The 14,632-nt window shown below is 45.7% G+C and overlaps 1 protein-coding gene across 1 annotated transcript in view; it reads left to right on the forward strand.

Moving 5' to 3' along the window:
* Window positions 1-13,261, forward strand: part of ALDH7A1 (aldehyde dehydrogenase 7 family member A1) — a 121,520-nt gene extending 108,259 nt beyond the window's left edge. The window contains exons 16-18 of the mRNA XM_075341871.1: window positions 10,104-10,177; window positions 11,617-11,692; window positions 12,868-13,261. Coding sequence (XP_075197986.1) covers window positions 10,104-10,177; window positions 11,617-11,692; window positions 12,868-12,922 — 205 coding nt within the window. The 3' untranslated portion in view covers window positions 12,923-13,261. The remainder of the gene's footprint in view (window positions 1-10,103; window positions 10,178-11,616; window positions 11,693-12,867) is intronic.
* Window positions 13,262-14,632: the final 1,371 nt, after the last annotated feature.

Below are 14,632 nucleotides of genomic sequence, written 5' to 3' on the forward strand. Positions count from 1 at the left end.
GATCTTTAAGACCTGACAAGGCTGGTATACTTAATTTAACATTTCATGCACAATGACCTTATAATCCCTATTCCAAGATTTCATGTCTGATATTAAAATTAGTCCAACTATAATTGCAGGAACTGCAAAGCATTTGCTTTCCCCAATGATGTTTTGATGTTGAGTAGGCAGTGAGAAGATGGGAGTTATGATTTTTTATTTTTATTTTTTTTTTAATACAAGGACGTCTGTAAGAGCACCCTTACATCTAAAACACTTTCTAAAAATACATAAGTACAGTAATTATTGTAATTTAAAAAGTGCATGCATTTATAAAATTAAAACCTGTTTTTAAGTTGTTTTTTGTATAATTTGTATCATTTGCTGGGTAAATGATTAAAGGAAACCTGTTACTATGAAAATCCAGTCAAACCTCAGATGGGACTAGAAGATTATTAAATCTAATATCTCATATTAACTATAGGAAAACACCTTCTTTGCTATTGGCTCTAGACACAGAAAAGGCATTTGATAGAATTAACGTGAAATATTTAGAAGCTGCTCTTGCTAAATTTGGATTTAATCACCAAATTATAAAAACTATTATGGCCCTAAATACATGTCCTTCTGCCAAAATATATACAAATAATAATTTATCTGACCCATTTAAAATAACAAACGGAACTAGACAAGGCTGCCCCCTATCTCCCTTACTATTCGTAATAGCCATTGAACCTCTTGCGGAATTACCGTATTTTTCGGACCATAAGACGCACTTTTTTTCCCCCAAATGTTGGGGGAAAGTTGGGGGTGCGTCTTATGGTCTGACTATAGGGCAGCGGCCAGGAACGAGGGTGCTGCGGTGGAGCGGGTCATCGGGGGCACGAGCAGGCAGCAGCAGCGCCTGCCGTGACCACGTGGGCCCGCTCATTAAATATGCACGCCCATCCTCCCGCCCATCTCTCAGCGCTGAAGCCGGCACTGACAGGTGGGCGGGAGGATGAGCTGGGATGCGCGCATAGTAAAGAGCCGGTCCGCATGATCACCCCTGGCAATTACAGCCTGGAGTGATCATGTGCGGATGTATTCACTGCCCCCCGCGCGTCATAATCAGCGCGGGGTGCAGTGAATCAGTGCACTCACCCGTCCCCGTGTGTGGAGCCGTCCCCCTGCAGCACGCGATGTCTTCCTGTCTGTGCCGGTCAGCTGATCTGTACTGATCGGCACAGATAGGAAGACATCGCGTGCTGCAGGGGAACGGCTCCACACACACAGGTCATTGCCGCTGAGAGGAAGATGATCGGTGCTGGAGGGAGTGAGGAAGAGGTGAGTATAAACGTTTATTTTTTTTTCTCTGTGCTATAGGATACAGGCCATATACCAGGATGGGAGTATATAAGCACGATGGGGGCATATAGCAGGATGGGAGTATATGAGCAGGATGGATGGGGGGTATATGAACACGATGGGAGTATATGAACACGATGGGGGCATATAGCAGGATGGGAGTATATGAGCAGGATGGATGGGGGGTATATGAACAGGATGGGGGTATATGAACAGGATGCGGGTATATGAACAGGATGGGGGTATATGAACAGGATGGGAGTATATGAGCACGATGGGGGCATATAGCAGGATGGGGGGTATATGAGCAGGATGGATGGGGGGTTTATGAACAGGATGGGGGGTATATGAACAGGATGGGGGGTATATGAGCAGGATGGGGGTATTTGAGCAGGATGGGGGTATATGAGCAGGATGGGGGTATATGAGCAGGATGGGGGTATATGAGCAGGATGGGAGTATATGAGCAGGATGGATGGGGGAAATATCAATAGGATGGGGGTATATGAACAGGATGAGGGAATATGAGCAGGATGCTGGTATATGAGCAGGATGGGGGTTTATAGCAGGATCATATACAAGGCAGGAGGATCATTACCAGGATGGGGTACCTTAGTAGAGAATTTGGGGACATTACCCCCATAACAGTGTCAGCAGCAGATCCTCGCCCCATAACAGTGTGTCATGACCACATTTTTTTGCTTGGTTTTATTTTCCTATTTTCCTCCTCTAAAACCAGGGTGCGGCTTATAGTCTGGTGCGTCTTATAGTCCGAAAAATACGGTAATTAAAGCGCATCAGCGAATAGAAGGAATTAAAACATGCAATTACCATCATAAGATAGGCTTGTTCGCGGATGATGTTATCGTTACATTGTCCGACCCAATAAACTCTGTTAGAGCAGTACAGGAAGTGCTTGATTCCTTTTCCAAAGCCTCGTATTATAAACTGAACATGGAGAAATCCAACATGCTTCCCTTTTCTTGGAAGATAAAACTATTAACTTAATAAAAAAGTTTTCATCATTTACATGGGAAGTTAAATCAATCTCTTATTTGAGTATCAAAATTACCGACAATCTACATTCCTTAATAACAATATATATGGAGGATCTCATCGAAGCCACTCAAAAGGCCACTAACAATTTATATAAAGAAGAAATTACGTGGCTAGGCAGACTCATGTCCTACAAAATGATGATCTTACCCAAGATTCTTTACTACTTTAGGGCTATTCCACTCACCATTCCAATAAAATTCATTGGTAAACTTCAATCAATTCTAAATGGGTTTATTTGGAATCATAAAAAACCAAGACTTTCTAAGTCCACTCTAATGAAACGTAAAATCAGAGGCGGATATGGTTTGCCAAACCTTGAAAGCTATTATAAAACTAATATAATAAAACAAAGTATTTGTTGGTTAAATAGTGATTTTTCTCCGACATGGTTGGACCTTGAGTCTGCTTTAAACAACTATTCTTCTCTCCGTTCTCTTCTTTTAACCCATATACTTAATCCAAAACTTTCCCTGCCTTACCACCCTACTCTTGCATCTACTATTCTTGCTTGGCAGAGTTTATGTAAGATTAAAACCAAGATGTCGAAATATGATCAAATTAAAAACGTCTCTCTAAATATTTTAACATTCATAACTGATGTGCAGGTTCCTTCCTCATGGCAAAATCTTGGCCTAAAAACAATTAGTAACATATATGATGGAAAAGATTTTATTTCCTTTTTAGATCTAAAAATAAAATATAAAATATAAGATCACAGACTTGGACTTCAAAACATTGATTTCTCTAAGGGAATCCCTTAATAAATTATTGGTTGGTAAACATCCCCTTCCAGAGATTATAAACCACCTCCTTTGTAATACAGAAAAGAAAACAATCTGGAATACCAAATATATCTATGACCTTGTAAATAATGACACTAAACCTATTCTTTTAAACTACATGGCTAAATGGGGGAAAACTTTAAACAAGGATTTTACAGAAGAAAACTGGCAATTTAGCCTAAAAGCGACTTTTTCCTCTAACATTTCGGCTATACTACACGAGTCCTTCTATAAGGTCATAACAAATTGGTATTTCACTCCATCTAAGCTACATAACATAGACCCCAAAAATACTCCACTTTGTTGGAGAAATTGTAACGAAAAAGGAACATTGGTCCACATCTTATGGAATTGCCCAAAGATAAGACATCTCTGGAGGGAAGTGTCAAATCTAATTAATCGAGTTACAAATTTCAACATCAAATTATCGCCCCTTTCTTCATCGTTCCTTATGGGAGACCCAGACCATGGGTGTATAGCTTCTGCCTCCGGAGGACACACAAAGTACTACACTCAAACGTGTAGCTCCTCCCTCCTAGCATATACACCCCCTGGTAGCCAGTCCTAGCCAGTTTCAATGCTTTGTGTTCAGGAGGTCACACACACATGCATTCTCTGATTTTTGATTTTTTGGACTTCAAAGATTTGGAAGAAAAGCGGGTCCAATCTGGACTCCCGGCATGTCCCTTCTCACCCCACTGTGTCGGCGGTGCTGTTAAGGTTGACTTTACAAGGCTGGAGCCTTCACATGCCGCGCTCCTTCACCATCCCCTGGGCTCTGGCTTGAAGTGGGAGCCATCACGGTTCTCACTGCTTTGCAGGAGACCGGTCTCCATCCGCAGCCCTGTTCAGGATCCTGTCGGACGGAGCGTTTAACCCCCCCCCCCCCAGGGACCTGGCACCTGCGTCTCAAGCTAAGTATTGAGACGTTTTTACCACAGAAAGTGGTCTTTCCAGGGGTCCCTTGTACTTTATTTATTGGGGGGAGTGTGTTATATGTCTGTGGTAACATTTCCGGCCGGTTCTCCAGTTTTCACTGGAGAACCGCGCCGATGGTGCCTGGACGCTGGCCGCATGTTTAAATCTAGGCCCCGGCTTCGCCTGAGGCCTAGTTTCGGTTTCACTCCCCCTGCATGCCAGTCATGCAGAGGGATAGTGTGGCTCCGCCCAGCGGCTGTTCAGCACAGGGAACGGACACTCCTCACTGAGGAAGGATTCCCTCCCCTGTATACCTCATTTGCCCGCTCTCAGAGTAGGCCCCGCCCCCTCTCCTCACTCCGGTCGCCATTTTCTCAGCGTTCTCAGTGTCTGCATAGGCACAGAGATACCGCATTGTGACAAATGGGGGCCTGGGCTGGGGGACTGGAGGGCACAGAAATGTATGTTAAACGGTCTGGCAAGCCACAACCTCCAGTTGTGCAGCTGCTTATATTCTCTGTTTATATACTCTGCTGGGGGTCATTCTGGAGATGCATTCCCTCACAGAGCCCCCACTTCTGCAGCATGTCTCACATCAGAGCAAGGCTGCAAGGCTGTTCTTCATACGCACTGCATGTAGACTCGTACTGCCTGTACTGAGCACATAAACACAGTGGTCCCTCAGCCTGGAGGCTCGTCAGTGGTCCCTCCAGCTGCTCCGGTGGTGCTGAGCATGCATTAGCCCCCTTCTCAGGGCGCTTCGGCTGCTACGGCTCGCTCAGCAAAGCTCTCAGAGAAAATGGAGACGCAGGGTCCCCTGTCCTTCCCCGTCCAGCAGCTCTGATTCACGAGCTGACTCACTGGACGAGGAGGATGTCTTTACTGGGGGCTCGGACGCTACTTAATGTACCATTGATCTGTCCGAAGGTGATGCAGATGCTAATGATTTGATTGCGTCCATTATATTTGTACTGGACCTCAATCCGCCTGTATCAGGGGAGTATCCCCCTCTGGCAGGAAGGCATCAGTATACCTTAAGAGAACAAGGAGTGTGTTCCTTAACCACTCCAGTTTTCAGCCCACTGTGACCAAACCCAGAGCCTGTCCTGACAGACGCTCCCAAAGCGTGGTTCTGATGGCTGTTTCCCCCTTCCACCAGAGGTGGTCAAGGAGTGGGCTCATTCACCAAGGGTGGTCCCTCCGGTGTCTAGTATTTCAGCCCGGATAGTTGTATCAGTGGCTGACGGTACCTCTCTAAGGTTCCCCCTGTACATTAATTCTGTACTGGACCTCAATCCGCCAGTATCAGAGGAGCAACCCTCTCTGGCAAAAAGGCACCAGTTTACCTTGCCTAAGAGAACAAGGAGTGTGTTCCTTATCCACTCCAGTTTTCAGGCCACTGTGACCAAGCCCAGGGTCTGCTCTGGCAAACGCTTCCCAAAGCGTGGTTCTGATGACAGTTTTCCCCTTCCACCAGAGGTGGTCAAGGAGTGGGCTCATTCACCAAAGGTGGTCCCTCCGGTGTTTAGACTCTCAGCCCGGACGTTGTATCAGTGGTTGATGGCTCCTCACTTACGGCTTTGCTGTCCGCCAGGTTGTCCTTCTGGCCAAATCTGTATGGAGGCGGCAGGGGCCTCGTTCTCCCCAGCTTTGCAGCAGTGCGGCTTTCAAAGCCATCTCTGCTTCTCTAGGGAGATGCATTCCCTCACAGGGACTCTTTGCCCGAAATGGTTGCCTTAACTTCCAGACTTCAGTCTTTTCATCCTATGCCATGTCTGCCATGCTGGAGACTCTCACCGCACTGCGGTGGCCTCGGCTATTTTCCTCGCTATCCGCAGGCTCCTGTGGCTTCGGAAGTGGAAGGCGGATGCTTCTAAAGAAGTTCCTTGCTGGGCTCCCTTTTGCTGGGACCAGACTATTCGGGAACAACTGGATGAAATTATTAAGGAAGCTCTTGGCGGGAAGAGTTTCTTCCATGCCACAAACCTAAACCAGGAAACCTGTCCAGGGCAGGAATCAGTCGAGGTTTCGTTCTTTTTGTTCCTCCATCTGATTGTTCTCTAAGCCCTCGGCCTCGTCCACTGGCTCAGCCAAGGATCGTAAACCCAAATGGCGCACGAGAAGACCGCAGGAGATGCTGCCACTAAGTCAGCCTCCTCCTGGCTATTTGGCCACGCCAGCAACGTCCTTGGTCGGTGGCAGGCTCTCTCACTTTGGCGACGTATGGTTTTAACACGTCTCCGATCAGTGGGTGCGAGATACCATCTCCCACGGCTACAGGATAGAATTCTATCCAGCCCGCCAAACAGATTTTTTTCTGTCAACTCCCCCCTGCTCCAAGGCCGCCGCCTTCTCACAGGCTGTGGCATTCTTGCAGGCCACTGGAGTAATTGTACCGGTTCCCGACTGGGAACGGTTCTGAGATTTCTGCTTAAATCTATTCCTAGTACCCGAGGAGGGCGGTGCCTTCCGACCTGGATCTGAAGCTTCTCAAGCATGTTCAGGTGTGGCAGTTTCGCATAGAGTCTCTGCGATCAATCAATGACCCAAGGAGGCTCCCTAGCATCCATCGACATCAGAGATGCCTATCTGCATGTGCCAATCGCAGTTTCACACCAGCGTGGGCTACGTTTTGCAATCAGAATGGTCCAATTCGTGGCTCTTCCCTTGGGGTTAGCCACGGCCCCTCGAGTATTCTCAAGGTCGGGGCAGCTGTGATTGCGGTCCTGCACCTCTAGGGGTTGGCAGTGATCCTTTTATCCTGGACAGCCTTCTAGTCTGGGCTTCATCCAGTGTAGACTGTTAGCGGAGTGCCTCGCTCACTCTCGCCACTCTAACCAATTCGGGTGGTTTGTCATTCTGTTCAAGTCCACTCTGACTTCGACCCAGAAGTTCACATACTCAGGGACGCAATTCGAGACTCTGTCGGCACTTGTGAAGCTGCCCTTAGTCAAACAGCAGTCCCTCCGCTGGCGGTCGACGTCGTTCCATCAGGCACCTAATACAGGTGCTGGATTAGATGGTGGTGTCAATGGAAGCGATTCCCTTGCCCAGTTCCATCTGCGTCCTCTGCGGCTGGATATTTTCCGCTGTTGGAACAAGCGGACTTCCTCCTTCCACGGGGCGGTGGCTTCGCCACAGACCAGGGGCTCGTTTTAGTGGTGGCTTCGTTCCCTCTGTCTCAGGGACGCTCCTTCCTGGCTCCGTCCCGGGTGATCCTCACCAAGATGCTAGTCTATCCGACTGGGGAGCAGTATATCTCCACCATAGAGCGCAGGGCACTTGGACTCTGTCCGAATCAGCCCTCTGGATCAATGTGCTGGAAATCAGAGCTGTGTTTCTAGCTCTCTAAGCCTTTCACCATCTGTTGGCGGCCAGGCAAATTCGAGTCCAGTCAGACAACGCTACAGCGTTTGCCTACATCAACCTCCAGGGCGGGACACTCAGCCGCCTGGCAATGTTGGAGGTTCATCGCATTCTTCAGTGGACGGAGGACTCCTAGTCCACCATATCCACAGCCCACATCCCAGACGTGGAAAACTGGGAGGCAGATTGTCTCAGCCGTCAAACCGTGGCTCCACGATCCTCAGGTTTTTTGCGGCAGACGCACTGGTTCAAGTTTGGTCCCAGCTTCGTCTGTCTTACGTGTTTCACCCTCTAGTTCTTGCCCAGAGTCCTGCGCAAGATCAGAAAGGAGGGCCGTCGGGTCATTCTCATTACTCCAGACTGACCCAGGCAAGCTTGGTACCATGACCTGCTCCGTCTGTCCGTAGAGGTGCCATAGCATCTCCCGGACTGTCCAGACCTTCTCTCACGAGGTCCGTCCTTCCGCCAGAACCTGCGGCTCTCAGATTGACGGCGTGGCGTTTGAGTCATGGATCTTGACGACTTCTGGTATCCCTCCTGAAGTCGTCTCCACTATGACGCGAGCTCGGAAGTATCCTTTGGCCTTTTGGCCTTGCCGACCCTCCTGTCCCTTCTACAGTCCGGTCTGCAGCTATGACTATTCCTCAACTCCCTTAAGGGACAGGTCTCGGCTCTGTCAGTGTTGTGCCAGCGGCGTATCACCCGGCTGGCCCAGGTGCGCTCCTTCATGCAGGGCGCATCTCACATCATTCCGCCTTACCGGCGGCCCTTGGAGCCCTGGGACCTTAATTCGGTCCTCACGGCTTCCGGAAACCCCCCTTTGAGCCTCTTAGGGAGGTTTCTTTGTTTAGTCTTTCACAGAAAGTGGTCTTTCTAGTGGCCATAACTTCCCTCAAGAGAGTCTCTGTTTTGGCTGCACTCTCTTCGGAGTCCTCCCTTCATCAAGACAAGGTGGTTCTCCGTCCGACTCCGGACTTTCTCCCTTAGGTGGTTACTGTTTCCACCTTAACCGGGGCATTTTCCCTGCCTTCCTTTTGTCCGGCTCCTGTTCATCGCTTTGAAAGGGCGTTGCATACTCTGGATCTGGTGCGGGCGCTCCGGATCTATGTGTCTCGCACCGCTGTTCTTAGGCGGTGCACCTCTCTTTTGTGCTGACCGCTGGTCAGCGTAAGGGCCTTTCGGCTTTAAGCCGACCCTGGCTCGTTGGTTTAGGTCGGCCATTTCCGTTACCTACCAGTGTACTCAAGTGCCTCTCCCGCCGGGGATCAAGGCACACTTGACCAGAGCTGTCGGTGCCTCTTAGGCTTTCAGGCCCAGGCTACGGCTCAGCAGGTCTGTCAGACTGCCACTTATACTAGTCTGCATACCTTTTCGAAGCACTACCAAGTGCATGCTCTTGCTTCGGCAGACGCATCCTTCAGGCGGCTGTCGCCCATTTGTGAAGTTAGGTTTCGCCTACTTCTCAGTTTTTCTGTTTATTCCCACCCATGGACTGCTTTAGAACGTCCCATGGTCTGGGTCTCCCATAAGGAACGATGAAGAAAAAGAGAATTTTGTTTACTTACCGTAAATTCTTTTTCTTATAGTTCCGACATGGGAGACCCAGCACCCTCCCTGTTGCCTGTTGGCAGGTTTCTTGTTCCGTGTGTTATCACCGGCTGTTGTTGTAGACAGAGGTTCCGGTTGTTCCGGGTTTTGCTCTATCTCTACTTGTGGGTGGATGTCCTCCTTCAGCTTTTGCACTAAACTGGCTAGGACTGGCTACCAGGGGGTGTATATGCTAGGAGGGAGGAGCTACACATTTGAGTGTAGTACTTTGTGTGTCCTCCGGAGGCAGAAGCTATACACCCATGGTCTGGATCTCCCATGTCGGAACTATAAGAAAAAGAATTTACGGTAAGTAACAAAATTCTCTTTATTTGTATCCCTGCATTCAGAAATGCCCGATCTATCAAAATTATAAAATCAACTAATCTGATTGGTAAACGGCATAGCGGCAAAAACATTCCAGACGCCAAAATTAAGTTTTTTGGTCAACGCAAATTTTGCACAAAATGCAATAACAGGCGATCAAAATGTAGTATCTGCTCAAAAATGATAGTTAAATGACACAAAAAATAAGCCGTCACTGAGCCATAGATCAAGAAAAATGAGAACGCTACGGGTTTCGGAAAATGGCACAAAATGTGCGCCACTTTTTTTGGACAAGCTTGTGAATTTTTTTTTAACCCCTTAAATAAAAGTAAACCTATTCATGTTTGGTGTCTACAAACTCGCAGCGACCACAGGTATCACACCAACACATCAGTTTTACCATATAGTGACCTTGGTGAATAAAATATCCCAAAAACTATTGTGCGATCCACTCTTTTGCAATTTTTTTTTCACACTTGGAATTTGTTTGCCGTTTTCCAGTACACTATATGGTAAAAATTATGGTTTCATTTAAAAGTACATCTCGTCCCGCAAAAAACAAGCCCTTATATGGCAAGATTGACGGAAAAATAAAAAAATTACGGCTCTCGGAAGAAAGAGAGGAAAAAAAACAAAACGGAAAAGCGCAAAATGCCGGGGGCTGAAGGGGTAAAATGTACAGAGTTTCATTGTCCTATGTATACACTCATAATGACACATATGTTTTCCTTAAATAAGGCCTAAAGGATCTGACTGTGGTTTGGTGAATGTCAATATTCCAACTAGCGGAGCAGAGATTGGCGGAGCTTTTGGTATGTAACTTAAATTCTGTCCTACAAAGAAAGCCTAACGGCTGTATTTGAAAAAGTACTTTAAAGATAAACAATGCTTGATGAAAATAAAGTAAATGTTTGCTTCTGTTAACCGAATACTGATAACCTATATTCTTTTGAGGAATCTATAGCTTTCTCCTCTGCATTACAATATATCAATGATACTATGAGACTTAGTATGGTGTTAATGAAATAAACACGTAACATTTGACTGCAAAGCCATGATTGCAGTTATAAGGATTTCCACTAAGTGCCACTGTTTTATTGCGGTTTTTTAAATGAAGTGTTCAACAGTTTCATAGCTTTAGAGTTTTCAGTTTGAAAGAAGACACAAGTCAGTTGAGTTCAACCTATACCCTAACCTGTTCCAGAGGAAAGCAAAATGATGGAGATGTTAATTTCCCCCAAGGCAGACTAGCTACACCTCCAACATTCCACCATTTAGTACTTTCTAGCCTGCAATATATTTTTGAAGAAGGGCATCCTGGCCCTCTTTGAAAAATTTTCAACTGAAGTTTATTACATTTTTTTTCCAAAACATACAAAAAAAATAGAAGAAACACAGCCCAAAACCAATGGACATATCGCACATGGTGTACAGTCAAGTATCATGTTTTCAAACATCGGACTATAGTCTAAATACACCCTATTAGACACTACAGTGACACAGAAGTATACTGATATCGAAGACAGAGATAACATGCACAGGAACATATAAAAATAAAAACAATCCTGAATTAAATCATTCATTTCTAAAGCCCACGGAATCTGAGGTCACGCACTTAAGGCTTTACACGTCGGAACACAACACTCGCAAGCTCGCTTGTGCTCTTTTTTTCATATGCTTTTAAAGGCGACCTTTCACCAGTTTGAGTATGATAAACTGGCTACATTATGGAGTAGTGGCTGCAGGGCTTAATAAAACCATAGTTTTTTGGGGGGGGTTTCTAATTTTTTTCTCTCCGTGCCAGAGATATTAGCTTCTAAAGTTTAGGATATAATAAGTGTGTACTTTTTTCCTCTGTATGAAGATGACCAATCATAAGATGTTTGTGGGGGGGTGTGATCTTATTTCCCCTATGTGTTGCAGCCTGCTGAGCATTGGTCATCCTCATGCAGGTAAAGAATTGAATACAAATGCAAAATGTCTGGTATCGCCACCTTGGACTAAATATAAATTATTACTCAACTCTAGAAGCTAATAACTTTGCAACAGAGATGAGAAATTAAAAAATTTGCATTTTACTCAGAGTTACAGCCACTATTCCCTGATATGGCCAGTTTAACCAGCTCAAATGGTACTTTTGTTACAACTGATAGGATTATGAGTAGTTTGATATATGCATGCACTGGGTCTGTAAGGTCGTCTATATACAGTCTTGTCATTTATACAGTATATTCTTTATTAATAATTTTAGGTGGTGAAAAACACACTGGAGGTGGAAGAGAGTCCGGCAGTGATTCCTGGAAACATTATATGAGAAGATCTACGTGGTAAGTGGGTTAAAGTCTGTTACATTTTAGCAAAATCGATTTTTATTTATCGAAATAGGAATCCGCAATGGGAATACAATAGCACTAGTGTGGTAAACTAGTAGATTTTGGACTTGAAAAGGACTTTGTACCAACTTTTTCAGGTTGAGCTGGTGTCGTTATTTAAGTGGCTGCAGATCAGAATAAACTGTTTTTTTTTTTTTTGTTTTTTGTTTTTTTTTTTTTCCTCTTCTGTTTGCTAATGTCTTCGCAACAAAGTATTTGGTAGCCAATAAGTTAATTCTTGTTTTTAATCTAAGTGGGCATTATCAGAGTTTTCACTGGAGGTGTGTCCTTCTCCCTCGTATGATGTTGCCCAACCATAAACAGGCATCAAGACTCAAAAGAAAGAACAGACCCCATAGTAGCTCAGAATAGGCTTCTCCTGTGTGAGTCATAAGAACAGACAGGCTGATTTCACTCCAAAGGGATTATGAATTGCTGTGAGCACATCAGACCTGAGTGTCATTACTGACACTTTGTGTGCTTTTGTCTCATGCACACCATCTGGGGGATGAGCAGCACAGCTGAGTTTGGCTGTGTCGCATTACAAACCCTTCTATCAGGTTTCCTCTCATAATGCTGCCAGCTCTACTTTACTGCCCCAACCCCCACCCTATACTGCCCCTCTAGAGATGAAAGGTCAAAGTTGTCTTTAGCGTTCAATCTGTTATCCCTCTGCAGTGAGATGAGACTGTCTTTCATTCTCACACAGAAGTAGCCTGTTCTTGGCTATGATTTGAGCGTGTTCTTCTTTCCCCTAAAGGGGTATTTCCATCTCCCAAGATCCTCTCCCAATATGTAGCAGCAGCAGCAGATGATGATACTGCCAATTAGAAATGTAGTGTAGTTCTTCTGATTCACTATGTCACTTACCTTATGTTCAGAGCATTGCAGGACCTTAGATAATTGCTCGTGGTCGTAACCATGCATACCTAACTGTACCTATATGCGTGGTGCTAACCATGAATACCTATGGTCCTGCAATGCCCTGAACATGAGGAAACAGTCATAGTGAATCAGAACTATATTACATTTCTAATTGGAGGTATTTTCTAATATATTTTAATTTATTATTATTATTTACTGGAATAGGATTTGAGCATTTCCTAACTACTATTTTATCTTTTTTCCAGTACAATCAACTACAGCAAGGATTTGCCATTAGCTCAAGGCATAAAGTTCCAGTAAAGTATCCTTAGATGACGCTCTTACAACTTTTAGGAAACTTGGTAAACAATGGCCATATGGTGGAGCCATGAAATCACTATTCCTGAATGACTCATCTCTCAGAGAAGACCGTTAAATGATTATGTATAGCGATAAGAAAATAATTAGGACACGCTCTCATCACTCTGCAGTGTTACCACTGCTGCAATACAGCAGATATTCTCTGGGAATCCTGCTAGAAGCCATCATCTACTTGATCAGAGATTATCCATGACCGCCGGATTAATTTTTTGCTTTGTAGTTAAGTTTGTACTTTACAAATGAACTTTTAAGTATAAAACATTTCTATTGTGGCTTATATATTGGCGTGGTGTTTCTTTGCACTTCCTTTTCAAACTCTGACCTTTCATAATTGCATTTTCACCTTTTTAAAAACTATATTGGGATTGGTGTAAAGTCCATTCTATATCACCCTCTACTATACTAATTTATCCAACATCAATCACCATCATGGGATAAGCTATGTACACTAAAACATGGGGTGTGGGCACTATAATCAGGGCTGCCAACTGTCCAGAAACTCCGAACAGTCCATAATTATATTATTTGTTTTTTTTGTTTTTTTCCCTTGTCCGTGAAAAAAATTAAGGCATCCGTGAATTTCTTTTTTCTCTGACGCCTCATTGGGGGACACAGGACTATGAACCATGGGTGTTATGCTGCCTATCCATAGGAGGACACTAAGTAGATGCAAAAGCATAGCTCCTCCTCTGCTGTATACACCCCCTGACCGGGCCAGGCAACCTCAGTTTTAGCTTAGTGTCTGTAGGAGGCACTTCCTTTCAAGGTTTGTTATTTTTTGAGGGAGACGGTTTCCTTATGGGACCGATCTCCCACTACCATCAACGGGCGGGAACGTGGAGTGTCGCCTCCATGTACCCCCTCCTGCGACGCTGGATCATGGGCTGGATGATGGGTTCCACAGACGCCGATTTTCCAAAGCCCAGGGTAGAGGCCTGTGCCCCTATAGCCCAATTCCTCAGCCCCTCTTGGCAGGCTCTGAGTTGAATATGGCACCGGTGTGACCGGACACAGCAAGCTGACTCTGCTATTTTCACTGCCTGGACGGAAGCAGTGTTTTAAGGTGAGATCCCCCCTGACTGGTTTCCCAGACAAAAGGGAGAAAAGACGCTGCAGGGAAGGCCCCAGGACATCTACAGTATTTATTATGAGAAAGTCCCTTGCTGAGTGCAAGGAGGAGAGAAGGATCCTGCACACAGTGTTAACTTTTCTCTAGCTTGCTGGCTGGAGGAGGGGGGAAGTCACTCCTGTTTGCAGAAAGTCCTGCAGATAATTTCCAGGTGGCAGGGGGAGGGCCCAGGGCTCAGGGACTCGCGCTGTTTATTTGCTCTGTTTATTTGCTCTAGCAGAAAAGCTGGCAGAGATAGCCGGCAGAGATAACCACCAGTGACAAGCTGTGTGCTGACTGGAGGGAGAGGGAGGAAAACTATCAGAAGCTCCCTTCCTGCCGTTTTTACTACCCACAGCAGGGGGGGCACACTGACTTCATCTTCGCGCTCTTTTAGCGCTTAGCCCCGCCCCCATGGCTGCGATAAGCCCCGCCCCCCCAGGAAAGCGTGCGAAGATCTCCATAGAGCTTAATCCTTCCTGAGGACAGGGCCATCGGCTGATTCTGGTGAGGTGCTTGCTTCACTTGTAGCTCTGCTGACT

The sequence above is a fragment of the Anomaloglossus baeobatrachus genome, chromosome 1 (genome assembly GCF_048569485.1).
Source record: "Anomaloglossus baeobatrachus isolate aAnoBae1 chromosome 1, aAnoBae1.hap1, whole genome shotgun sequence".
Taxonomy (NCBI): Eukaryota; Metazoa; Chordata; class Amphibia; order Anura; family Aromobatidae; genus Anomaloglossus; species Anomaloglossus baeobatrachus.